The sequence below is a fragment of the Staurois parvus genome, unplaced genomic scaffold, assembly GCF_062004578.1.
Source record: "Staurois parvus isolate SC_StPar_1 unplaced genomic scaffold, SC_StPar_1.0 ptg000454l, whole genome shotgun sequence".
Taxonomy (NCBI): Eukaryota; Metazoa; Chordata; class Amphibia; order Anura; family Ranidae; genus Staurois; species Staurois parvus.
The window spans coordinates 939,427-967,266 of record NW_028318250.1 but is presented as its reverse complement, the minus strand read 5'-3'; the positions used below and the strand labels follow the sequence as shown (position 1 = coordinate 967,266).

Sequence of the window (27,840 nt, the reverse complement as noted above, 5' to 3'; positions counted from 1 at the left end):
CTAGTTCACAGTATAGAAATATATATTTTACTAACATACAATGTATAAAAAGTATTTGGTGATGAACATATATGTCAAATAAAAAAAAAAAAAAAAAAAAAAAAAAAGAAGGAAGGGAGACTCTCACCCCAGGTAAATTTTATTTCAACCATTTCAAAATGACATTAGAGGCACAATATTATATAAAGGCTATGTGTTACTTCATTCAAACCCTTGCCACCCAAAGAGCTAGGAGTTGCATGTACAGTCTGACAAACACTCGGACCAATTTATAAAAACTAGAGCCAAAGAGAAATAGGGCTGCTGCTTAGAGCATCCAATCAGCTTTTGGCATTCCTTCTCTAAACTGAAGTGCGAGAAAACCAAAACCTTAAACTGGTAGAAACAAGCAGCAGCTCCAGTTCTCATAAAATCAGTCTGCCTATACATTATTTTTCATGCGAAAAACCAAAAAAAACCAAAAAAAAAAAAACCAAAAAAAAAACCTTCTTTTGAACACTCCGACATCCGGTAGATATTTTTGTACAAACTCAATAAAACAATGCTTTTCTGTAGCAAACAAACATATGCAAATTGAAAAAAAGCTTGCATTTCAGAATTAGTCTCAGAAGGGTGCAGTTATGTATACATCAGGTTACAATCACTATTCACTAAGTACACCACAGTTACAGTCTGTATGGTCCTTTATTTGTATATCCTTTTTGAGGCTCCTCCCAATATAGGGAAAATAAATTCAACATAAAATTGTAGTGCATCAAACAAGGCAAAAATAATCCTCAAAAACCTCCATGAATGTCCTTGTATCTGAAACCTCGGACAGTGGGACACTAATGGAGATGCCCGAAGCCAAAAAAAAAAAAATTATATATATTTATATATAGATATAGTTAACCTGTTGGATTACAGTCGGTTGTATTGAGAGGAGCAGTCTTCGAACAAAGTCTGTGTAGAGGGAAAAAAAAAAAATCTAAAAAATAAAGTGTGAAGGCAGCCAGCAATGACGTTAAAATTCTCTGGATGACACAATGTGAAGAAAAACTGATATTAATAACATGGCACCTCACAGGTGGCAAGAATGTAGAGCAGCCGTAAACCCAAAATGAAAACTGGTACCCAGACGGCAAAGTGAGCAATTCAAGACACATCTGTAAACAAAAAGAAAATATTAACAATTATAACGAGATATACAGTATACAGGCAATTATTATTGTTATTAAACCCAGGCCCCTGCATTCACTATATCTGGTCTCCCACAGTACACAGAACATGGCAATGCAATTATTATAGTAAATATAAACTGCTAAATACCTTTTCTCATCAGTAGTATATAGCAGTCTTGTAACATCTGTCAGTGCCCAGCCGAGCGCCGCTTAAAGCTTGTAGGAGGAGCTTTCATTCTCCTCTGACTGTCCTATGAGGCTGCATGACCCTAGACCCTCTGTCTGGACAGTGCTGACTGGTCCTGTGCTGATCACATGCAAACTCCACCCCCCCCCCCCCAAAAAAAAACAAAAACACCTCTCTCTAGCAATACACATCAAATTGAGCATGTGCAGAGTGCCTCCTAGGGCTCTGTACTATCAGCAGAAGGATTGGGGACTGTAGAAGGAGAAGATCAGAGAAGACAGGATCAAACAGCCTTTTTACACAATGTGGAGGATAAGTAAGTGTAACAAGCATGCTTTACTGCATATACAGACTGATTTTACTGTTGTGGGTTTAGTAACACTTTAGGGGGGGAAAAAAAAAATGTAAGCGACTTAAAATTCTGACCCCCCCCCCTTCCTTTCTACTGAGAAAGCATGCACACACTTACCCTATCTACTCTGCCAAAATGGATTGGTGCCACACAGCCTCCTACTGACAATCCTTCCAGTCAGGTTCAACTTGTGTGTGTACACCAGCAATCTAAGTTCATTTCACCGAAAAGTCTATTCTGCTAGTCCCAGTGAAGTACAGCTTTTTTTTTCTTTTTTTTGTTACTGGAGTGAATGACGCTTATGGTGCGTTTTTTTTTAAAGGTAGTGAGGCACTTAGGATGGCCATACATTATACAATTTTTTTGCTTTAGATTTACCAAAAACCATATAATAGGAGGTCAAACCCAAACAACACTTTCAGTTGTACCCAATTAGGCAGGCCCTTGCACTACACAGTTGAACTTGTATAGTGTATGACCAGCCTTAGAAATCCCCACAGCAAAGATCTCAGCAGAGCAATGACAGATACATGTACCAAGTAAATATTTAGAGTTTACAGCAGGTAATGCTGTGGATGTTCATTACCTATAAATCAATTAGTTTGAAGTGGACTAGAGGTGTTCTCCGGTCAAAAAAAAAAAAAAAAAAAAATCTGAGATGCATTAGCGATATATAAATAAATAAACGTAGTTGCACAAAAGCAGACAGCCATCTTAAATTAAAGAAAACTCAAAAGGCCTTTGTAATAAATATAGAAAGCTGCCACTGACAACTTCTTTAACAGATGCACTTTCCATGCCCATTATCTCCATCTTCTCTACTTCAAGATTCCACAAAATCACCGACCTAGGTCCCTGACTAAGTGGTCAAGTAGATATACAGATGACCACGTTGCAAAAGGCAAAATCGTAATTCAGCAATGAAAGCACTTCTATTCTGAGTCAATGGGCTCATGTTAAACGGAGATGGAGTGGCATTTGTCTTTATAGCATAGCTCCCGTGTCTGCTCAATAGCAGGGTTACTTTTTTTGGCTCCATAAGATATGTGAAAGCAAGTTGCAGCTTTGTTAAAGCATTTTCTGTAAATGTCATGTCACCATTTAGTCTAAGGTGCAGACTGGAAAGCACACCAAGCCACAGCTCCAGTATGGAAGTAATGAATAAATGGGCTGCTCTATGACCATTTATAGCTTCTTCCAGATACGTAAAAAGATGATGTTTTCATGTGCTATTGAACAAAGCCATTGTAACAGACTTCAGAACCACAGTTCGGACCTTTTTGGTAGCCTTCTGATGCATGACACGGTCACAACACAGACAATTCAATTCCCCTTGTTTACAGTTGGGTCACTTCATACAGCCACTGTGGTGAATAGAACTGAATGAAATGTCCCATTAAGATGGTTAAAGTAGAATATGCTGTTTTTAGCACACTGGCACTGCGTCTGACACAGCGCACACCAATGGCTGCTTTCCAGCACAGCTGATGTTGTGAATGAGCCCCCATTCGCACAGATGCGACTTGTCATGCGATTTGAGCGGGCAAAGCGCATGACAAGTCACATCCAATGATTGACAATGGAACCGTTCTAATCGGCGTGGCTCCAACTTTGTTCCTGCACTACTTTTGCCAGTTTCACGTATGACTTACAAAGTCACTTTGACATGTAACTTAGAAATTGTGCAACTTCACTTAAAAATCGCATGATTTCATAGTCACATTCAGTGTGAACCAGGGCTAAATGTCATTCCGAAAGTCAGGGGAGCAAATAATACACATCTGTGGTAGCCTGCATTAAAATGGACCTTTAGTGAACGTGTACTGCCTGTACTTACCTACCCACCCCGTTACTACACAGTGTGCTGTGTAAAATGTCTACCTTCCTCTCTGTTCCAGTGATCCTCCCTGCCCAGTGCCAAACAGTCCATTAAAATGTCCTCCAAAGTGTGCATGCACACCACGGCCTATTCATCATATGGGTGAGCTGTACTGCGCTAGACAACTGGCTCACGACCAAGGAAGCAGAATCTAGCTACATATTTTTCTAAAAACAACATGCTTCTTATAAAAATTGGTCCAAAACCAGTAAACATTTACTTTAAACCAAGATTATTAAAAAAAAAAACAAATAACTTACAACTTGTAGGCCTTGTTCCGTACCGTCGCATAATCTGATCATGTGTAAATTTCACAAAGGATTCATATTGTTCTAAGTAAATAGAAAAAATATAAAATTAGGCAGCTATATCAAAACAGACACTCCCAAGATTTTCCTTTCTAGGTTTAGAAAATGTAGTGATGTAGTGGGGGGGAATATAAAAAAAAAAAAAAAAAAAAAAAAGGAAGGGTTCCACAATGTGCCAACATATTCTACACTGTCTTTTTCTGTACAATGTGCAGTATATGTTGCGTACAGCACATGACACCGCTACAAGCTCTCATGTTCGATGTTCTATACGTCATAAAGAACTGTCATGTTAGACAAGTTATTCTTGCCACTAGGATTTCTGAAATATACCCTTTTAAATGAACAGGCACGCTTTTTACGAGTTGCATCTTAAAAGAAAAGCCAGAAGTAGTGTCCCATTATAAACGTAAGCTGCCCATACATGGATCGAAATTCGTCCAGTTCAGCAGGGACCGGCTGAATCTCGTTCCACGTGTGGGCGGGCAGGTAAGCTATGCAAAAGTCGATTGACTTCTGTACAACCGGTGTGTTGGGTTTTCCATGAGCAATTAGTGCCAGTGGGAAGTATTTCCCCATCCACATCGAGTGCCTAGATTGGGGAATCCGGTAAATTTTTTCGTTCAACCCACCAGTTGAACAAAAAAAGAAGCATGGATGGGCTGCCTTAGTTAATTCTACAGTCTCAATGTGTTTGTTTAACTAGGCATTCGTATAGTTCTAATCCCTGTACTATTTGTTTGCCTAACCTTGTAATGATGGTGTCACATGTTGTGGCTGCAGCTTGTAGCTTTATAACTGATTGAGTCCCCTATCTACATGTGTTAATCCACCTACTCTGCCCCCTATTCAGCAGCAGGACAAGAAACTTCTAGTTTCAGCTCAGATGAATGCCTGACCATTTCTCTGTGTTTCATCATAAATGCATATGAATATAAAAAAAAACAAAAAAAAAACACAAACAACACACACCTCTTTCAGCATGGTAAGCTTTGTTAAAAGAAATACGGCGAAAGCATTTTTGGCCATACTTCTCGAAGGTCACAGGAGGGAACTTAAGTTTGTGACCCAGTTATCCAATAGCTCACAAAGCAGAGCTGCTGCTCTAGGATCTGGAAGGATCCCAACAATATTGTCAGGATCAACCTAGATGCCTGATCAACAGCTGGCTCAGCCTATCAGCATGCCACGCCGCAGCATGGAGGTGAATATGTGTGTGTTTCTCAAATTCCACACAGCACTAGACAGACCCAGAGATTGTGAGATCGAGTTTCTTCATAGGAAGTGTTGAATCTAGGACTACAGACAGCGGTCACACATTATCCTGTGCAGTGCAATGCCTCACGTTTTAAACAAACGGAAATTTCTGACAAAAGGAATGTGATGATTTACTCCACTATAGATTCTGTGTACAGGGCAACAAATGACACCATAAAAATACATGATCTTACGCAGGTGAACACCACAAGGTGCAGATTAAGTAGTACTGAAGGCCAAATCATTTTTAATTTGCATAAGTTAATGGAAGGGTATAGCCTTTGCGCAGTTTATTTTTGCCATATCTCTAACATTTTATGAGATTTCATGTTCTGTTCCATAGCTACAACAGGAAGTGAAAGGAAATTCCTTCAAAGAGAAGGAAATCCCTGATAGTCACCAGGACAGTAGAAATAATGACCCCATTGGAATATTTCCTTTTCTGGTGACCACCCACTGAAAATTTCTTTCACTTTCAGTGAAAACAGTCACCAGGACAAGTTGAGAGGGTACATCGGGGCTTGACAAATTTTTTTTGAATCTAGAAGCCAGCTAAAAAAAATTAGGAGTCTTTTTTTTTTTTTCTTTAGTGTGGGTTGTCAGCGCCCTGGGACTTCATGCGATGCGATTTTCCATGCAACAATCCACAGCAAAACCGTACCACGTTTTAGGAGCTCTTGAAAATAATCACACCTGAACCTGCGTTTTGCGATCACAGCAATTCTTCTGCAATCCCCAAAACAAGCAGATGTGAATGAAACCACCCTGGTTCACATTTTGGACTAGGACTTTTGTCTTTTTTTCAGCCATACTAACATGTAACTATGTAACATATGCGATACAGGATTCGTTTTGAAATGAACAGATGCGCATGACAGGCTAGATATTTTGTATCCCTATTGAGGTGGTTCATACAGATGCAATCCACACGCATTGTATTTTGAGTGTCATTATGAAAAGGGTGCTGTGTGAGCTTGTAACGGTGCGTTCCAGACTCGCAAGTGATAGAGCAGAGTGGCATGCAGCGATAAGTGTACACAGAGGATTGCTATAGGGTGCCACTTCCCACTGAAGTCTACAGGGCGCCGCTTCCCACTGAAGTCTACAGGGCGCCGCTTCCCACTGAAGTCTACGAGAGGAAGTGTGCGAACCCAGGCTTCAGGACGTAAGCTATAGTCGCTGTGGCGACCTGGGATCTGTTGAGTCCTGGAGTACATAGACAGCAATAAAACTAGAGATATGTTCTAATATTTCAAACTAAACACCACACACACACACACACACTTGGTTTGTCTTCAGTTATACCACAAATGTTTACAATTCCTTGTAGAATGGAAAAAAGAAAAAATGTTTAAGCAAATATGGCAGAAGCACCAACCTTCTAGTTTTGTGTTTAGGATCTGCTCATATTCTTCCCTAATCTTGTCTTCGTGGTCCTTCAGTAGACGTTCACACAGAATTCCTACTTGTCGTAAGCTGAATGTTGGTTGGTCTTTCTTCACCACTGAACCTACAAAGTAATGGAGTTGGGAGACGGTCTCAGTTTTATTTTACCAGTATTCGTAAACATCATTCAAAAAACCCGACATGGAGACTAACACCACCAATGGTCAGAAACTCTGCGGAGTGCCTGCATCCACCAAGGTCAGGTCAGGTAGATGGATTACAGGAGATGGATAGGTAGCCTACTACTAAAGACGAGGCATAAAGTTTTTGGATGGGAATGAATTCTGGAAATGTGCGTGTGATTACAGTGAACTTTGATAGTTGTCCACCTCAGATTTTATGGCAATAACACTTTGTCTGTCTATAAATACTACACAATCTTATAAACTGATATAATAACCTATTAAGCCCTTCTCTATTGTTTCAGTTTTGCTGCAACAAACTTTGCTCAGGTTATGTCTGGCTGACCATTCCATTAGTTAATGATCATAGATGTGCATAATATAACTCCCCCCCCCAAGAGTTATATGCTGTGTGTCGTTAAACTAGTGGTAGATCGAAAATTGGATGGGAAAGCAAGGATTGGCTGAACTTCAATCCATCCATGACCATTCCAGATGTTTGAAAGAAGTTGATCTAATGACTGACTTCTCATGAACATGCTGGATGGAAAAAATTTTTGTTCAAATCAGCGCTGATCAGTTTATTCTGACAGTGGAGGAGTCCCTGCTGTCAGAATACAACACAGCAGGGAGGATTCCTCCGTCCACCTAAAAAAAAAAAAAAAAAAACAAGAACAAAAAACCACACCATGTATGTCCAGCTTCAGAGCCTGCTGTAGACACCAGAATATAATCTGCATTATTAACATTCTTCCAAATACAATCTTGCTTATTGTAAATCTACTGTAGTCATTACCTGGTGAGGATGGAGCTGTGAGAGATGTACTGGCTTGAACCTCGTGTCCATTTTCACTTTGGTTGAAAGCTCCTTCTAGCTGTCGTCGTCTATGGTAGCGTGTATATTCCTGTCTCAGGTTCTGAAAGATTTGTTCTTGAAAACAAAAAACATAAAATAAGCAACTGCTACACACCAACCTACCATACAACAGAACAATAAGCTCTAAAAGAAAAAATATTGTACCCCACATAAGAAAAACAAACATTCAATTTATATGAAATTTTTGCAAAATACTGTGAAAAAGTTTTAGGCAGGAAGAAGAAGTGCGGTAAAGTAATACTGCCTTCAAAAAACATATTTTGGTTATTTCTATCAATTTACAAAATGCAAAGTGAGTGAACAGGAGAAATAACAAAATCCATACTTGGTGCGACTACCCTTTGGTTTCAAGCCAGCATCAATTTTTACACTTGCACACTTCACTTGCACAGTCAGGGATTTTGAAGGATTAGAGTCAGGTGTAAGATTAAAGCGGAATTTCACCCAAAAAGGAGAGGTTCAGCACTTCCTCCTCTACCCCCTTATTCTGGATTTGACAGGGTCCCACTCTCACTTCCGCTTGGATCGCCAAGGTGATCCGAGTGGAAGTTCTCCTTTCCGCAAAATTGAGACATCACAGGAGCCAGAAGACTGAGACAATTCAGATAGCGCATTGTGGCCTGCACATGCACAGCCGGCTGTGAAGCCAAAAAGACTCAGCGCTGGATCCCTGGACAAGCACGTGTGTTTATTAAAAGTCAGCAGGTACAGGTTTTTGTAGCTGCTGACCTAATTTTCACACATTCGACGGAAGCTCCTATTTAACCATTATTATCAAGCAGGTGCTAACAATCAATTTAAAAAAGAAAAAAAAACCCACCACACACAGTCAGTAACCACGTGCCTACTGGACACTTATACCCCCTTCTGGCCCAGGCCAATTTTCAGCGCTATCGCACTTTGAATGACAATTGCGCAGTCTTGCAACACTGTACCCATATGAAATTTTTTATATTTTTTTTCCACACAAATAGAGCTTGCTTTTGTGGTATTTAATCGCCACTGGGCGTTTTATTTTTTGCGCTATAAACAAAAAGCAAAAAAATTTTGAAGAAAAAAAAAAAAGTTTTTCATTATTTCTAATAAAAAATTTTGCAAACAGGTAATTTTTATCCTTCACCGATGTGCATTGATGAGGCAGCACTGATGGTCAATGACTGACGGCACTGCTGGGCACAGGTGGGTGGCACTGCTAGGCACTGATCAGTGCCAATCTGTTTTCTGACAAATTTCCGGTTATTGGCAGTACTTTCCTCATGCTGTGACAGCGTGAGGAAAGTACAGCCGGCAACTGCATTTACCTGGGGATCTGCTGTGTCATTGGACACAGCTGATCATGTGGTAAAAGGCTGTTGTGATTGGCCTTTTACCACATCAAGTGATCAGCTGTGTCCTCCAAGAACTGGACCACCACGCTGTAGCCATCATTCAGCTATAGACCGGTTGTCAAGTGGTTAAAGTGTTACTAAACCCACAACAGTAAAATCAGTCTATATATGCAGTAAAGCATGCTTGTTATACTCACTCTGGAACCTAAGGGGTTAATCCTCTGCATTGTGTAAAAAGGCCGTTTGATCCCGTCCTCCCCTGTCCCCAATCCATCTGCTGACAGTACAGAGCCATAAAAGGCCCTCTGCACACGCTCAGGTTAGTGTGTATTGCTAGTTTTTTTTTTGTCTTTGGGAGGGTGCATGTGATTAACAAGGCCAATCAGCACTGTCCAGAGTGTCAGGGGTCATGCAGCCGCATAGGACAGTCAGAGCAGAATAAAAACTCCTCCTACAAGCTTTAACCAGCGCTCAGTCAGACAAAGAGAAGTCACAAGACTGCTCTAACTTCTGATGAGAAAAGGTATTTAGCAGTTTATATTTACTACAACAACTGCATTTCCATGCTCTGTGTACTGTGGGAGATCAGATATAGTAAAAGCAGGGTCCGGGGTTTAGTAACTCTTTAACTGAAACAAACAGCTGTGTAGTAGGCTTAAAACTGGGTGAGGAACAGCCAAACTCTGCTTCTAAGGTGAAGTTAGGAAGACAATTTCATGTCACAGGTCATACACCATGGCGAGAAGGAGCACAGCAACAGCACACAAGGTAGCTATTGATCAGAAAGATCTCTCCTAGGCAAATATTTAAAAACAGATGGGTTTCCAGATGTGCTGTTCAAGCTCTTTTGAAGAAGCATAAAAGAAACAGGCAATGTTGAAGACCACAGATGCTGTGGTTGGCTAAAAAAACAATGCAGCAGATGAAAGATACATCATGCTAACTTCCTTTCGACATCAGATGTCCAGCAGTGCCATCAGCACAAAACTGGTGGAAACCAGTGGGAGCCAGGTACTCTCATCTACTGTCTTGAGAAATGTGGCCAAAATTGGTCTACATGGAAGAATTTCGACAAAAAAGGCCTTACCTCCGATGGAGAAACAAGGCTACGTGACTCAACTAGACACTACTGGCTATAGAAGTGTTTGAGAAGTGCTGAAGAGTGAACAATAATGAGAGTCTCCAGGTAACAGCGAAGCATAGTAGAGGTTACTTGCAAGACTGAAGCTGCATTTCAGCTAATAGAGTTGGAGATTTGGGCAGGATCAATGGTGTCTTCAGTGATGAGAAATACAGGCAGATACGTATCCATCACTCCATACCATCAGGGAGGCATGTGATTGGAACCAAATTTATTCTGCAGCAAGACAACAACCCCAAAACACACAGCCAATGTCATTAACCTCTTGCCAACTACCTGCCCGCAATGTACTGCAGACGGACGGCAGCTACGGGTACATTGCTCTGGCTGTACCAACACAGGGGGGCACGCAGCACTCCCCCGCGACTACTGTGTCCATGGGACACAGCGGAATGAAGATCACGTTGAACGAGACTCGGTGGTCATGTGATCGCTACGCGATCACAATATTAGCAAAGCTGTTCTGAATCAATTTGATTCTTAACAGCTCTGCTTCTCTCCCTGGTGAGCTGTGATTGGCCCACAGCTCTCACATGGTACATGGGGCCAATCACAGCACCCTGTGCTCTGCTCTAGCCAAATCACATAACTATTTTGAACGGTCATGAACTTAACCCATTTATGACAGTTCAAGTGCAAGCTTTGCAGGCAAGCAGTGGCTCTAGCAAACGTCGCACCCTTATGTCACTTTCGATCATGGTGTGTGAACATGCCTGCGCCCCATCCCCCCCGCTGGTCCAGGGAGAGAAGAGAACACCACAATGTGAATAAAAGCACTACATTTTACACACACAAACACACATACACACACATTAGATTAGCACATTTAACCCTTTGATTGGCCCATCACCCAGCCAGTGCCATTAGTACAGTGTCAGTATATAGAATTTTTCACTGATTACTGTACTACTGCCACTAGTGACATCAGATAGATTCAGGGTCAGTAAGCTCCCCTTCCAGCCCGGGTCAGTTACTGATAAGATTGCCCGCACACTATCACACTCACTCTATAGCTCGCTGATCACTGCCATACCTACTTTGCCACTGCCTACTTTGAAAGGGGTAATTTGTTTTTTTTTTTGTACTGCCCTGGCATTTTAGCACCTCAACAAAATGTGATAGGCAATCAAAAAGTAAAAGCTGCGTAAATTCCAGTATATAAGCCATAATTTATAGACGTTATTTCACACAAACCAATATACATGTATTGGGAGGTTTTTTTTTTAATGAAAGTCATGCAGCAGAATACATTTTGGCCTACATTTATGTCTAACTAAGTTTGATATTTTTTTAGAACCAAAAGCAGAAAAAATATTTTTTCCTTTCTTTTCAAGATTTTCAGTCTTTTTTCATCTATATCACAAAAAAAGATAAAAAAACAAAACAAAACAAAAAGAGAGCTCTAATTGTGGGGAAAAAAGGACATAAATTTTGTTTGGGTACAGCGTTTCATGACCATGCAATTACCAGTTGAAACAGCGCAGTGGTGAGTAGCAACAAAAAAAAAAAAAAAAAAAAAAGGCCTGGTCAGGAAGGGGGGGGGGGGGGTAAATCTTCTGGAGGGCAAGTGAATAAGACTATCTTCAGAGCAAAGAACAAGGAGTCCTGGAAGTGATGATTTGACCCCTACAGAGCTCTTAACAACTTAAAGTGGAGCTCCACCCCAAAGGGGACGTTCCGCTTTAAGTCTTTGTCCCCCCCCCACTCCATTAGGGATTGGCAGCTTTGGAGTCTTCTGGAACACGTTGACAGGTCCATTCACAAAGTGCAGCACTTCTCACGCATGCACAGTGGGCACCTGCAAGCTGTCACGGCTGGGTGCCCACACTGAAGATGCCGGTGCCTGGGAGAGAAGACAGCTGGTGAAACCAGCGGTGGTGAGGACACCACTGGACCAAGGGACAGGTAAATGACTATTTTAAAAGTCAGCAGCTACAGTTTTTGTAGCTGCTGATTTTTTTTTTTCCCAGCTGGAATGCCGCTTTGATCAAGTCTGTCTGGGATTACAAGGACAGACAGGAGGATTTCAGGCAGCCTACATCCATAGAAAATCTGTGGTTAGTTCTCCAAAATGTTTGGAACAACCTACCTGCCGATTTCCATCAAAAACAGTGTGCAGTATTCTTAATTTACAGCATGTTTTTTTCACACCTAACATTTTTGCACAGTAATGTAGAAGTGAAATTCTAAATACACTATTAGATTTCTGTGTGACAGTCTGCCTGGCCATATTTGATAAATGCCAATGGGCCACATGTAAGAAATTGCATTGTCAGACCTCTTGATTATTGTGTGACCAGGCACTGTACAAAGGGCGTACCTAAACTTCTGGCTTTAAAAAGATAATTCCAGGATTCCTTCAAATAAAATTTGCCCAGCTTGGACTACGCCAATGATTTGCTTGCCAGAACAGATTGGCTGCTGTTTAGGCTGTAATAAACCGTAGTAGCTTGTGCTGTGTACAGTAAGCGGTACCGAGATGTAGCAATGGAAAATTCTAGGATTCTTTCAGGAATGGTTCACTATATAATTAGCAGTAAATATGTTAAACAGCTCAAACATGTATAAAACTCTTTCCTTCTGGTCGAGCAGATCACGCAGATAAAAACACACCAGATTGAATAAAAAAAAAACAAAAACATTTTAAAACAATGTATTGACATGTGCAAGATCAAGATGTACCGGTAAAAACTGAAATAGGAGAAGGGTGATTTGTGACAGGCATATTAAGTTGCAGGCTCCAGGGCTTTACTACCTTGAAAGTCACTGACCCATCAACCAGCATGTAGTCAGTGAAGTCCAAAAATAACCAAAAACGCTTGTTTCAGACCGGAGACTAGATAAGTAGTGAAGATGAAATAAAACCATGTCACATGAGTGACTGCTATCACTGCTAACAAATCTGCCCGTGATAAGATCCCTTGTTTGTGTGGAATCAATTCCTTGATAGCCGAGTCAGTGAGATCTTGCTCCCTCACTAGCAAGATCGGTTCTCCACCATTATAGACGATTCCATAGGGGAAATGGAGAGCTCGCCTGTGTGATTCTGCTGCTGGCAAAATGTGTCCAGCACAGGTAGTTGCCGTATGTCTATCCTCTAGATTTACATTAACTCAGGAAGATCAGAATCTATCGCCCAAAACTTAAAAGAAAAACTAAACTCACTGATTTAACTTCTATCCATAACCATACTGTTATCACAGCTTTATATCATCACCTATATATTAAAATGGCTGTAAACCTCCAAAAAAAGAACAAAGCATATCCTTATATAGTGTGCACTTGCCTCAATCCCTAGCACCTGGCGTGGTTCCGGTCTGCTCTCTCCTTCCACTGCTATCTGCATGAGTCACTGCTGACAGTTTTCCTCGACACCAGGCAATAGGTGGTGACAGCCAGACCCCTCGGTGATTGAGAACCTATGATGTGCATGTGCCCAAAAGACTGTGTGCATTTCCATTCCCTCCATTCAGGTGTCAGACTACACTGTGCTACATGTTGTGGAAAGAGTGACATCAGATCCCCACCCCGATTCCAGAAGTTGAGAAATACCCATCTGATCTGTGTACTGTAGATACAAACACAATTCCAAAAAAGTTTGGACACTGTAAAAATCTACATACACACAATGTAGTGATTTACAAATCTCAAACCCATATTTAATTTACAATAGAAAACATGTGAACTGTTTAAACGAAGAAACATACATTGAAAATTGATGGCAGCAACAAGACTCAAAAAAGTAAGGACAAGGCAACAAAAAGCTGGTACAGTAAGGCTGGCCATACACTATACAATTTTCTGGCCAATTTCCTTTAGATTTACCTTCAACTATGTGGTGCAAGAGCCTGCCTAATTGAATACAATTGAAAGTGTTGTTAGGTCTGACCTCATATTATATGGTTTTTGGTAAATCTAAACCAAAAATATCAAGAAATTGTATAATGTATGGCCAGTCTAAGTGGTACTAACAAGGAAGAGCTGCAAGAACATTTTGCAACAGGTCAGTAACATGATTGGGTATAAAAAGAACATCTTAGAGAGTCAGAATGCCCCAGAGGTAAGGAAGGGCAGAAGTTCACCAATCTGTGAAAAGCTGCGCGTCTAAAAATGGTCAAACAATTTCAGAATAATGTTCAACGTAAAATTGCAAATACACATATCTACAGTACATAATATCCTCAAAAGATTCCGAGAATTTAGAGAAATCTCTGTGCACAAGGGACAAGGCCGAAACACAATACTGGCTGCCCGTGATCTTCAGTGCCCTTAACCGCTTCCCGACCATGGTGGCACATGTGCGGAAAATCACGTATATATACACGTGATTTTGCACTTCCAGGTAGGGGCCGCGCGTGAGCGCACCCTACCCATGCCACCATTCGCGGCCGTCAATCACCGGGTCCCGGCCAGTGATTACTTGCCAGCACCCAGTCATTGCAGGGGATCTCAGACGGGGAGGAGAACTGTATGTAAACAATACAGTTCTCCTCCCTGTCAGCTCATTCACACTGCTTTTGATGGCTGTGCTTACAGTGAAGCACATGGACAGTACAGAGTGAAACAGCACACAGCTAATCCTTTGATCACCCCTCATGTTAACCCCTCACTGTCCAGTGCCATTAGTAGTGTCAGTGCTTTTTTTTTAGCACTGATCACTGTATTGGTGTCATTGGGGATGTCAGTGACACCAAGTTAGTTTCCCCCAGTGTCAGAATGCCCACCGCAGTCCTGCTATAAGTCGCGGATCACTGCCATTACTAGTAAAACAAAAAAAAACAAACACACACAACCATTTGTAAACGCTATAACTTTCACGTAAACCAATATACATGTATTGGGACTCTTTTTTTTAGCAAAAGACATGTAGCAGAATACATTATGGCTTATATTTATGACGAAATTTGCTATTAAACATGTCCAGTAAAAAAATGTAAATCAAAGTCAAAAATATTGTTTTTTCCTCAAAATTGTCAGTTTTTTTTTAATAAAATAAAAAAAACAAACAAAAAAAACACATACAAAAAAAAGGAAAAAAAAAAAATGCAAAGGCGATCAAATACCACCAAAAGAAAGCTCAATTCGTGGGGAAAAAAAAAAAAAAAAAAAAAAAAAAAAAAAAGAAGAAGAGGGAACCCCCACTGAGGTGACTGCTTTATCACAGGATGCCAAGCAGCTAAAATGCTTCTTTAAATGAATTGAAATAAGGACCACTCTGGCACACAAGTCCCCAATTACATCATTAGATGTTCCATTAAGATCTAAAAAAAAAAAAAAAAATTACTGGACGTACAGATAGTGAAGGAAATAAGTATTTGATCCCCTGCTGATTTTGAATGTTTGTCCACTCACAAAGAAATGATCAGTCTAAAAATCGAATGGTAGGTGTATTGTAACACTGAGAGACAGAATAGCAATAACAAATTCAAAAGAAATGCATGTCTAACAAATTATGCACTGATTTGCATGTTCATGAGGGAAATAAGTATTTGATCCCCTTCACAAAACATGACTTAGTACTTGGTGGAAAATCTCTTGTTGGCAAGCACAGAGGTCAGACGTTTCCTGTAGTTGGCCACCAGGTTTGCACACATCGCAGGAGGGATTTTGGCCCACTCCTCTTGGCAGATCCTCTCCAAGTCTTTAAGGGTTGGTGGCTGACATTTGGCAACTCGAACTGTCAGCTCCCTCCATAGCTTACTACTATTCATGTGATCACTGATTGGCCAATCAGTGATCACATGATCAGGACCTCACACAGAGATCCCGTACAGCGATCAGTGTCCGGAGTCCCAGGGAGCGCACACAGGCAGGGAAGTGGGAGGACGTTTATAAACTGCTCCCGACTGGCTGTTTATGTACATAGGCCAGACAGGAAGTGGTTAAAAGGCATATTTTTTATTTGTTTTGGATAGAGTAAAGGATTAGAACACCTGTCAGTTTTTATTGCGGTTTGTTCCCCCCTTAAGGAGACTCACCCTTTCCATTTGTCCCGTTTACTATTATCATTGAAAGTGAAATTAAATATCAAATTTTGGGTTGTTCCCAGAAAAGTAAGAGGGGAAACCTTCCAATGGGGGCACTAGTTCTGGTGAGAAAAAAGGACGTTCGATCAGCTGTACTCCAAACAATCTACTTTATTGAACCAAGTAAAAAAAAATACAGACAGTGGAAATACAGTGGGGGACTGGCAGGTAATTGCGTTCACGCTAAAGACAGCGCTTATAACTAGTTCTGGTGACTTGGAGGACCCAAATTCCCTAAATTTGGAGGGATTTCCTCTCATGCCCAATTTGGCTCTGGGACAGGAAGTGAAGGGAAATCTCCAAAATAAGAGACAGATGGAAAAAAAAAAGAAAATCTGACAGGGGTTATAGCCCTCCCTTGCTCTATCCAAAATGAGAAAATAAAAAAAGTTTTGCCTATAGTTCTACTTTAACCCCTTGGCACTGGCACCTCTCAACCCTTTAAGGCATTTGTGGCACTGGGAGGCGGGGCAGGATTTTGGCTGTCCCATGATCGGAAAGCTCCAGACCGCAAGTAGCAATCAGGACCTTTCCGTGAGGCGCCGGTAAATGTGGCGGGCATGCGCTCTGGGAACAAGTTTTGTTTACATTGGGTATGCAAATGTGCAGCCCCTCCACGCCAAGGCCTAGCCACCCACCAAGAGGCCATATTTGCGTACACTCGGCGCCAAGGAGTTAATATTCAAATTATTGTACAGCAGTATATGCACACGTTACCACGTGCAATACCAGAATGCACAGCAAAAGCACTCCAACGCACCCGAAATAAGGAATCTACAGTACACCACACAATGTCCTCTATGTTGTACTGTGGGAAATACGGCCTGCCCCATTTTAGCATGCGTTGTGATGCGTTTCAGTTCATCAATTTTAAGCAAGTTGTTAAAAAACAATGTTTTGCAGCACAGAGTTGTGGTATGAATGGGCCCCAAAGCAAACCTCTGCAGGTAACGCCTTGATGTCACATTAAAGGACATGAAGATGCTAGACATTGCTATAAAGAATGGTAGTAGCCTAAAAAGATTAGGAACCTCTGTTCCAATGCGTGTGGGGCCAGTAAAAAGCCTTTTATAAGCGTCAGTTTCCTAACTGATATTGTGGAATGTTTATGACCAACATTTATCACAAAGTTAATGTAGAGGGTCCAGCTGTGAAAACAAGATTGGAGAGATGGAATCACCATTATCACCACCCCATACTGCTACACCAGCTACTCCCAATAAGCCATAGAAAATCTGTACAACCTATTGAAAGCTGGATCACATGAAAGAGGGGCTAAGCTCCAGACAATAACCTGACAACATAAAAAAGAAAAAAAAAAAAAGAAGAAACGTGAACATAATCAAGAAACAACCTACCTAACTAAAGACACGCAAACCAACAGATCAAAAATAGACAGCCATTCACAAACTCTGCACCAATACAATCAACCATTTGATATATAAAAAGCAGCAGTGTGCCTAAAGTATAACAAAATCAGTGCTATTGTATAGAAAGAATTTTTATTTTCTCATTTCGGGTGTAGTAGAAGATAAAACAAAACACAAAACTAAAAACCAAAGTTTTGGACTACTATGAGGAATGCTCCCACCCTAAAAATGAGGGAAAAAGAAAATAAAAAAAAAAAAAAAAAAAAAAAGCAAAGCTGGAAAAAATATTTCTTAAAGCGGAGCTCCTCCCAAAAAAGGGGAAGTTTCGCTTTAAAAGGACTGCTCCCCATTAAGGATTGGCACCTTTGGGGGGAGCGGGTACCCGAATTTGACAGGTACCCGCTCCCACTTCCGGTCCGATCGCCTAGGCGATCGGAAGGTGTCCTCCCTCCCTGTAGTCTTTTGGGACACGTGACAGGTCCCAGAAGACTACAGGACCATTCATGAAGTGTAGCGCTACTCGTGCATGCGCAGTGGGTACCCATCTATGAAGCCACAAGCTGTCACAGCCAGGTGCCCACACTGAAGATGCCGGCCTCCTGGAATACAGGACGTCCAGTGAAACAAGCTGCGGGGGACACACCACGGGACTGAGGGACAGCTAAGTGGCTGTTTTTTAAAAGTCAGCAGCTACATTTTTTGTATCTGCGGACTTTTATTTTTTGACAGTGTGAGTGGAACTCCACTTTAAAACAGACTATAGAGGCCTCTGGGTTTTTTTTTGTTCAACCATCGGGTTGAACTAAAAAAAACCTGACCAGATTTCCCCATCAACACACTAGATATGGATGGGGGGGATCACTTCTGCTGAGCAATTGCTATAGCCGGCAGTGCCGACTGAGCAGCATTTATCAGTCTGGTTGTACAGATATTGAGCAGTAAGACTACTGCACAGTCACTGACCCCATACATGGATCACAATTTGACCAGTCCTCACTGAATCAGCCGCATTTCGATCCATGTACTGTTCAAAGCTTGCTGCCTCAACCTCTGCAACATCTCCAAGATGCACCCCATTCTAACCAATGACACCACAAAGCTCCTAGTCCACCCCTTGGTCATGTCTCACCTTGACTACTGCAACTCCCTCCACAATGGCTTACCTTTACATAGGCTATCCCCTCTTCAGTCCATCAGGAATGCTGCCACCAAAATTATCAGTCTCACCAGCCATTCAGTGTCTGCTACCCCTCTCTGTCGATCCCTCCACATATATATATATTCTCCATCAGCCTATCCCCCACAGTTATTACCTTTTGCATCTCTGGACCCTCTTTCTTAGATTGTAAGCTCTAAAGAGCAGGTCCCTCTAATTCCTATTGTATTAAAGTGTTACTAAACCCAGGACCCTGCATTCACTATATCTGGCCTCCCACAGTACACACAACATGGAAATGCAATTATTTTAGTAAATATAAACTGCTAAATACCTTTTCTCATCAGCAGTTACAGCAGTCTTGTGACTTCTATCAGTGTTCAGCAGAGCACTGGTTAAAGCTTGTAGGAGTTTTCTTTCTGCTCTAGGAGGATGCAGAACCCCTGACCTCTGTCTGGACAGTGCTGATTGGCCCTGTGCTGATCACATGCACTCTCTACGTCTTGAAACCTGTCTGCTTTGAAATATGCGCCTGGGAGAGACCTTGCTGATGAAGAATAACTACCTTGTGTGTTGTTGCTGTGCTGTCTAATCATGGTATATGACCTGTGACGTGAAATTGTCTTCCTAACTTCACCTTAGAAGCAGAGTTTGGCTGTTCCTCACCCAGTTTTAAGCCTACTACACAGCTGTTTCTGTTAAAATAGTTACTAAACCCCGGACCCTGCATTCACTATATTTGGTCTCCCACAGTACACAGAACATGGAATTGCAATTATTGCAGTAAATATAAACTGCTAAATACCTTTTCTCATCAGCAGTATATAGCAGTCTTGGGACTTCTATCAGTCTAGCTATGCACTGGTTAAAGCTTGTAGGAGGAGCTTTCATTCTGCTCTGACTGTCCTATGACCCCTATCTGTCTGGACAAGGCTGATTGGCCCTTTGCTGATCACATGCACCCTCCCAAAGAAAAAATAAAAAAAACCTCTCTAGCAATGTGTAGAGTGTCTCCACGCAATATGTCTTATCAGGAGATAAAAGGGTGCACTGGAAGAAGGGGAGGATCAGAGGACAGGATCAAACAGCATTTTTACACAATGCAGAGGATTAACCCCTTAGGTTCCGCAGTGAGTATAACAAGCATGCTTTACTGCATATACAGACTGATTTTACTGTTGTGGGTTTAGTAACACTTTGAATTGTATTGTGATTGTACGGTTTGCCCTTATGTTGTAAAGCGCTGCATAAACTGCTGCCTCTATATAAATCCCGTATAATGATATTAATGTATGGCTAGCTTAAGTTCTCCTTCACAGCAGACATTGTGCGTTCATTTGAGGTGTAAATGCACATCACTGTAAAGGGTAATGCAGTTTTTTATCCCCACCATTCCTTTTATAAGCCTTAATTATATGGGCTGCATGTACTTTGCAATGCAATTAGGCATGAACTGCACACAAATGCAACATCTCCTAATATGTTCACTGCACATCAAGCAGCATCTGAATCTACAAGACAAAAGGCCTTGTTTTTACATTATTATTATACAGGATTTGTAATAATGCTGGGGCTCATCGGGGCTCCACCTGGCCACGCTGCCAGTGTGAACAAATGTTATATATATATATATTTTTTTTTTTTAACTGATGTACAATATTAAACATAAAACATCCTTGTTCACATGTACAAACATGCTAGCTAAATCAGAGCAAACAAATGTCAACTGCATCAAGCATGTTGATTTTTAGATGCCAATGTACAGCACTGAAAGCATGAAAGGATCGCTGAACCAGTGTGATCCATGATTCCACGCAAAGTAAATTATACATCATACTGCATGGAAAAGAACAGCATCAAGTCCCTGAATACAATCCTGCATTAGATGTGCACCATACACTTGAATATGATGAAATCAAATTGATGAGAAAAGAGATTATTTTGTATAACCATTTGTTTTCACAATCATTTTCTTGACACGTGTTGAAAAAAAAAAAAAATCTTGATAGGAGCAGAGAAGGGTTAGAACTTGCTGCGTGTATCCCCCACTAGGGAATTTCACAGTTTGATTACCAGGACATTCTCACACATAAATGGGAGAAAATCCTTATTCGCAGTTGTCACCATAACAGGAAGAGGGGAAATCTTCCAGTGGTGACAGCTGATAAGGGGTAAATGAAACCCCTTTTGCATAGCTGTCTGTTCCTCCTCTTTACTGTGTGCCCCTATAGCAAGCCACTTGCTATGGGGGCACACATATGGGGGGCAGGAGCCATGAGGGTACACATGCAGGGGCACACCCGCTTCTCCCCATGCGATTTGACTGACAGCAGCAAAAGCAAGAGGTTCCCGCTGCTCTCAGTGATTCCTGTAAGAGAAGGAAGAGGGGAGAGAAAGACTGAAACCAGGTACAGCCCTAGATCAATAGAGGACGCAGGTGTTTAAGGTGGGGGATGGGGGGATACGATTAGAAAACGTTTTACCTTAATGCAGAGTATGTGTTGACCAAGAAAAAAAACAAACAAAGCAAAAAAAAAAACCAACCGCCTTTTGCCTTTACAACCACTTCAAAGGGCTCAATCACACCAGTCTGCAAGCTAAGCCCCCATTTACAGTACACTATATTGCCAAAAGAATCAGGACACCCCTCCAAATCATTGGATTCAGGTGTTCCAATCACCTCCATGGCCACAGGTGTCCATCAAGCACCTAGCCATGCAGACTGATTCTACAAACCTTTGTGAAAGAATGGGTCGTTCTCAGGAGCTCAGTGAATTCAAGCGTGGTACCGTGATAGGTTGCCACCTGTGCAATAAGTCCATCTGTGACATTTCCTTGTTACTAAATATTCCACAGTCCACTGTTAGTGGTATAATAACAAAGTGGAAGATACTGGGAACAACAACAACTCAGCCACCAAGTGGTAGGCCACGTAAAATGACAGAGCGGGGTCAGCGCATGCTGAAATGCACAGTGCACAGAAGTCGCCAACTGTCTGCAGAGTCAATAGCTAAACACCTCCAAACTTCGTGTGGCCTTCAGATTAGCACAATAACGTGTAGAGATCTTCATGGAATGGGTTTCTATGGCTGAGCAACTGCATCCAAGCCTTACATCACCAAGTGCAATGCAAAGCGTTGGATGCAGTCATGTAAAGCACGCCACCACTGGACTCTCTGGACTTCTCTGTTTGGAAATCTGATGGACATGTCTGGGTTTGGCGGTTGCCAGGAGAACAGTACTTGCCTGACTGCATTGTTCCAAATGTAAAATGTTTGGTGGAGGGGCGATTATGGTGTGGGGTTGTTTTTCAGGGGTTGGGTCTGGCCCCTTAGTTCCAGTGAAGGGAACTCTTAAGGCGTCAGGAGCATGAAATTGTCCAAAATGTCATGGTATGCTAACTTTATGGGCACAGTTTGGGGATGGCCCCTTCCTGTTCCAACATGACTGCAGACCAGTGCACAAAGCAAGGTCCATAAAGACATGGATGAGCGAGTTTGGGGTTTATTTCCATACAAATGTGCTTCTGGAAGAATGGTCAAACATTCCCATAGACACACTCCTAAACCTTGTGAACAGCCTTCCCAGAAGAGTTGAAGCTGTTATAGCTGCAAAGGATGGGCCAACTCAATATTGAACCCTATGGACTAAGACTGGGATGCCATTAAAGTTCACGTGCATGTAAAGGCAGGCGTCCCAATACTTTTGGCAATATAGTGTATGTTGTGTCCATTACTTAAGATAAAGAATTCCATTATTCTCAATAGGCCAGTTCACACCTGAGCATCATGTCACTTGTTGCCTGAAGCTTGAAAGAGTACAGGAGCTTTTCTGGGGCAGAATCGCATTTACAGCTCTAAAGACTTTAATGGAAGCACTTGAAAAAACAAACTTTTCAAGTGCTCCTACTTAAAGTCTATGATGCAAAAATGCATGATTCTGCTCCTAGTGTTAAGTCATGGGAACAAACAATATGGGAAAAAACACACACACCCCCCCTCTTAATTGCCTGACTACATTCATATGCTAAGGAATCATTCACATGGGAATGCAGCCTGGAGCAGCATGAAGAGCCACTTGTTTGTATTTTTTATGCTAGTACTGAGCTACATACAAGTAACTTATGTAAGTGAATGGCCACACAAACAGTGGAGTGCCTGTGTAAATAAGGGCTCTAGCAGTGTATGTTGTATACAGGCAGTGTCATGCATTGTTATGCCATAACAACTGTTGATGGTTTTATTTCTCTTTTCTAAAGCCGGCCCTGCATGGGTTGAATTCCAAAAGAATTTTCTTTTAAAAATCTTTTCTAAAAATTTTTGTTCGAATTTCGCACCATTACTGGGCCATAGAAACGGCCCATTTTCATGCGACCATTGAATTTGAGTGATCGGGCATGTTGGAAATTTTTTTAAGAACAAACTAATTTCTAATCAATGATGGGAGAAGCACGCGAGAAATATAATCGAAAAAGAAATGAGCATGAGCTGTGACCTTGAAAGAAAAAAGGCTAAGAAAAGCACAGTGGCTAAATGGTTAGCACTTCCGCCTGGCAGTAATAGGGGCGTTGGTTCGAATCACAACCACAGAACCTCCTGCCTGGAGTTTGCATGTTCTCCCTGTACCTGCGTGGGTTTCCTCTGGGTACTCCGGTTTCCTCTCACACTCCAAAGACATGCTGGTAGGTTAATTGGATCCTGTCTAAATTGGCCCTAATGTATGAATGTAAGTTAGGGAGCTTAGATTGTACACCCCTTGAGGGTTAGGGACTGATGTGAATGTATAATATATATGTAAAGTGCTGCGTAAATTGACGGCGCTATATAAGTACCTGAAATAAATACAAAGAAAATTCTTAGCCACAAAAACATTTTTTTGTAGCAGCAGGAGGAAGTTGAAGGTTTGGTTGGTTGAATGTTGAAATCAATGGTAGCGCCATTGGGTTACAAATTTTCTAAAGAATATTTGTTCAGCATTTGAACAACGTATGGCCTGCATAAGAGTTTGCTCACACTTTAGTCTCCAATAAGCAATCTGCCTTTGAATCATTCCTCGGAGAGCATTTGACAGGCAGTGAAGTGTTGTATTTCCTCCTCACTGCTTGCTTTAACCCTCTGAACCTCACACTAATGTGCTGCACCGTCTGTGGTTGCAGAGCAGCCCCATCCACTTGAATTGATCGAGCTCGGCAAGTGCTACACTCAGCAAGAGCGACAGGGGTATAATTCTGCTGTGCCCATGAAGAAAAGCATTGTGGCTATAGCACATGTACACCCCTGGCTGCAGTGGTAGAGAGGGGAGTGATAAAAATGCAGCTCAACTGCAGAACTTTACCACCCTGAACTGCTAGTGTGAACAAATCCTTAAAGTGGACGTTTAGTCAAAACCTAACTGACTCTAAACCTACTCTCAGCCACATTTCAAGCCTAATCTAGCCCAGGAAAAATAAATAAATAAATAATCGCCATACTTACCTGTTCTGTATCCTCTGTGTGTGCAGGAGAGGCATCCAACAACAGAGGCTTCATACTAAGTCTATGGGTGACGTCATTTCCCAGCCGTAGTCGGTTTTCTCCTGCACTCAGCAGTTGCGCAGAAGACTGGACCAGACCGGCAGCAGAATAGGGAAGTATAGTGATTTTTTTTTCTTTACAGGGCTAGACAGATTAAGCTTAGAAAGTGGCAGAGAGTAGGTTTACTGTTGGTTAGGTTTTGGCTTCCACTTCCACAGGAACATCACTCCTATTTCCACCATCTCCTTCTGACCCCCAGTTCACATCTGTGCAGTCATGCGGGCCGCGTTTTGCATGGGCATGAGAGCCCATTCATTTGAATGGACTCCCGTGCCACGCAGGGAAGAAGTCCCTGCACTTCTTTGGAAAACGCAGCCCGCACGGGAACCTCAGTTCCCAGTACGGTTGCAGTTTCCAGTGCGGGCGGCGTGCAATTAGAACGGCACCCGTCTGCGGGTCCAAATTTCTCTGTGCGGGTGGTGCAGCTGCACGGATTTCTGTGCGGATCCGCAGCATCACCACCCGCACAGATGTGAACCTAGGGTTAAGGACAACCACATGACACATATGCACCGAAACGGATCATCACTGGACTGCTTTAACCCTCTGAATCCTGCACCACCCCGCCGGGGAGAACACAATAGCTCCGCAGGAGGAATGACAATTGATCGATTCACAGTCAGTGTTGATGGGGGTAAAAAAAAAAAAAAAAGGACGATTTTCATTCCTGCAACTTAGGGTGCAACAAAGAAAAAAAAAAAATTGCATCTATGGCCTGCCTAAGGCCCCTTTCACACTGAGGGTCCGATCAGGTCCGCCCTTCAGTTTTTCCGGCAGATCTAATTGGATCTTTTATTCACCCCATGGACTGGCAAGTGTAAACAGACTTACCACCTACCTCCAATCTGGGAAAAAAAAAATAAAAATGAAGGGGATCTGTTTCCCTCCAGCTGGGTGGATCAGATCAGAGGGCAGTCATGTGTACTCAGACAGTGAAGTCCTTTTAGACCTGGCCACTGATAGAACGGAGCGGACTGTGTGTCCACTCTGCATAAACTGAGCAGACATGGACCTGACATCCGCCAGCTCAGCTCTGATCATCAGACCAATCTCCGGCTGATCTCAACAGAATCACCCCATGTGACAGGGGCCTAACATGTCCGTTTTGCCCAGGCCAAAAACAAGTGCACATGGGAAGGTTTTCCCTACAAAAAATAAAAACATCTGATTATGTGAGAGGAGGGGGATAGGCGTGTGATAACAGAAAGTCATCGAAATTGTGATGGAAATGGCACAAAAAGATGCTTCATTCTAGTCTATGCACTGCAGCAGGTTGTGATGTGGTGATGTGCCATGCACAAAAAAAATGCAGAGTGCTGTATTTTTTATACATCTAAACATAACATCAATTTTTTTTTTACAACCCTCTTGCAGTGAGCCTGCGCCAATCGAGGTGGTTAACCAGACATGATGTGAATGAGCCCCTATTTTTCAAGACAATGGCGTGCCCCATCTACTATACCTGAGAGGGTATGGCAGTGCCATTCTGTTGGCTGGACATTCCCATTTGTATTGATCTATGGCACAGTACAGGATAATATGAGTAATAAATGCAGGTGATGTGGCCCCAGTGTGGGTCTGGAAGGCCCCTATGATGCAATTGTCTAAAACAATTGGCCAGATTTCCTAAAGCAGTGGAGACCTTTCTCACCATGTATTGTGATGATGATCCAATGATCAGAACTCGGCCTAGGGTGAGGCGATCGGCCTAGGATGGGGCGATCGGCCTATGGTGGGGCGATGAACAATACTACCCCCCACCCCCTTCCCCTCCAGAGTCATGGACACACAAAGACAGACGGATACGTACCCGGAGTGAGCCGGCGGTCCCCACCCAACGGAGGCAAAGGAGACTGCGGGCCTAGCGGACTGTCGGGCCTCAAGCCGCACCTCTGGGGAGTCGGGGTAGCAGGGGATCCCGGTAGAGGGGTGCACCGACGACGCTTCGGAGACTGCGGGCTCATCAGGGCCTCGAACTCCATAGAGCGCTTCAATGTGGCTCCGCAGGCCATGGTCGCCCTGATCGCTCCCAGTCAGATCGGACAGAAATCTAGCGGGTGGCCGTGGGGGGAGGAGGAAGAGGGCCGGTACAAGGCGCCGATCGGTATCCTTAGCTTCTCCTTTCCGATAAGTTCACACCACAGCAATGGCGACTCCTCCCCGGCAACCGGCCAAATGCCGCGATGGTGACGTCACGAACCGGCCGGAACCACTCCACCTACGACGGGGGAAGCTCGATCCTCCGCTCTTGCAGCCAGCCGATAGAAAACCGTGTGAGCGTGGGCTGCCGGATGTGTGTGTGTGCTGTGGGAAGAGTCCGAGTCATATGAGAGGGACAGGGGATAGGCTCACAGTTTATGTGGTGTCCTGTCTGTGGCTGGGAATGGCATGTTCCAATACAAATGCTAATTCCTCTGAGGCAGAGGTCACAGGGGGCTTCTCAGGGGAGATAGGAGGACATGGAATGGTCAAAATGTGTGAAAGGGTGCATGGCCAGGAAGTGGGGAGAGGACGGGGTGTCTAATAACGAGGGAGAGGATGTTGTGGAGTACCCAACAAATGGGGCAAAGAGGACAGGGTGTCTATGAGCAACAGGAGGGTTGAGGAGAGAGTGTAGAGGACCAACAAGTGGGATGAGAAGGGGTGTCTGTGACCTACAAGTGTAGTGAGAAGGGGTGCCTGTGACCTACAAGTGTGATGAGAAGGGGTGCCTGTGACCTACAAGTGGAGTGAGAAGGGGTGCCTGTGACCTACAAGTGGGATGGGAAGGGGTGCCTGTGACCTACAAGTGGAGTGAGAAAGGGGTGTCTGTGACCAACAAGTGGAGTGAGAAAGGGGTGTCTGTGACCTACAAGTGGGATGAGAAGGGGTGTCTGTGACCTACAAGTGGGATGAGAAGGGGTGCCTGTGACCTACAAGTGTGATGAGAAGGGGTGTCTGTGACCTACAAGTGGGATGAGAAGGGGTGCCTGTGACCTACAAGTGGAGTGAGAAAGGGGTGTCTGTGACCTACAAGTGGGATGAGAAGGGGTGTCTGTGACCTACAAGTGGGATGAGAAGGGGTGTCTGTGACCAACAAGTGGAGTTCGAAAGGGGTGTCTGTGACCTACAAGTGGGATGAGAAGGGGTGCCTGTGACCTACAAGTGTGATGAGAAGGGGTGTCTGTGACCAACAAGTGGGATGAGAAGGGGTGTCTGTGACCTACAAGTGGGATGAGAAGTGGTGTCTGTGACCTACAAGTGGGATGAGAAGGGGTGTCTGTGACCTACAAGTGGGATGGGAAGGGGTGCCTGTGACCAACAAGTGGGATGAGAAGGGGTGCCTGTGACCTACAAGTGTGATGAGAAGGGGTGTCTGTGACCTACAAGTGGGATGAGAAGTGGTGTCTGTGACCTACAAGTGGGATGAGAAGTGGTGCCTGTGACCTACAAGTGGGATGGGAAGGGGTGCCTGTGACCTACAAGTATGATGAGAAGGGGTGCCTGTGACCTACAAGTGTGATGAGAAGGGGTGTCTGTGACCTACAAGTGGGATGAGAAGGGGTGTCTGTAAGCTACAAGTGAGATGAAAAGGGGTGAGGATGAGGTGTCTGTGACCAACACATGGGGTGAGGAGTGGTTTTATACCTAATAGAGGTGAGAGAACAGGGTGTCTAAC

At 43.0% G+C, this 27,840-nt stretch overlaps 1 protein-coding gene across 1 annotated transcript; it reads right to left on the bottom strand.

Moving 5' to 3' along the window:
* Positions 1–121: 121 nt before the first annotated feature.
* Positions 122–26,461, bottom strand: AKIRIN1 (akirin 1). Its single transcript, XM_089688780.1, has 5 exons — positions 25,993–26,461; positions 7,508–7,642; positions 6,522–6,653; positions 3,839–3,910; positions 122–1,145 (listed from the first exon to the last, which is right to left on the bottom strand). The coding sequence occupies exons 1-5, from the start codon at positions 26,192–26,194 to the stop codon at positions 1,135–1,137; spliced, it is 552 nt and encodes a 183-aa protein (XP_089544906.1). The 5' UTR covers positions 26,195–26,461; the 3' UTR covers positions 122–1,134.
* Between the last annotated feature and the right edge of the window lie 1,379 nt (positions 26,462–27,840).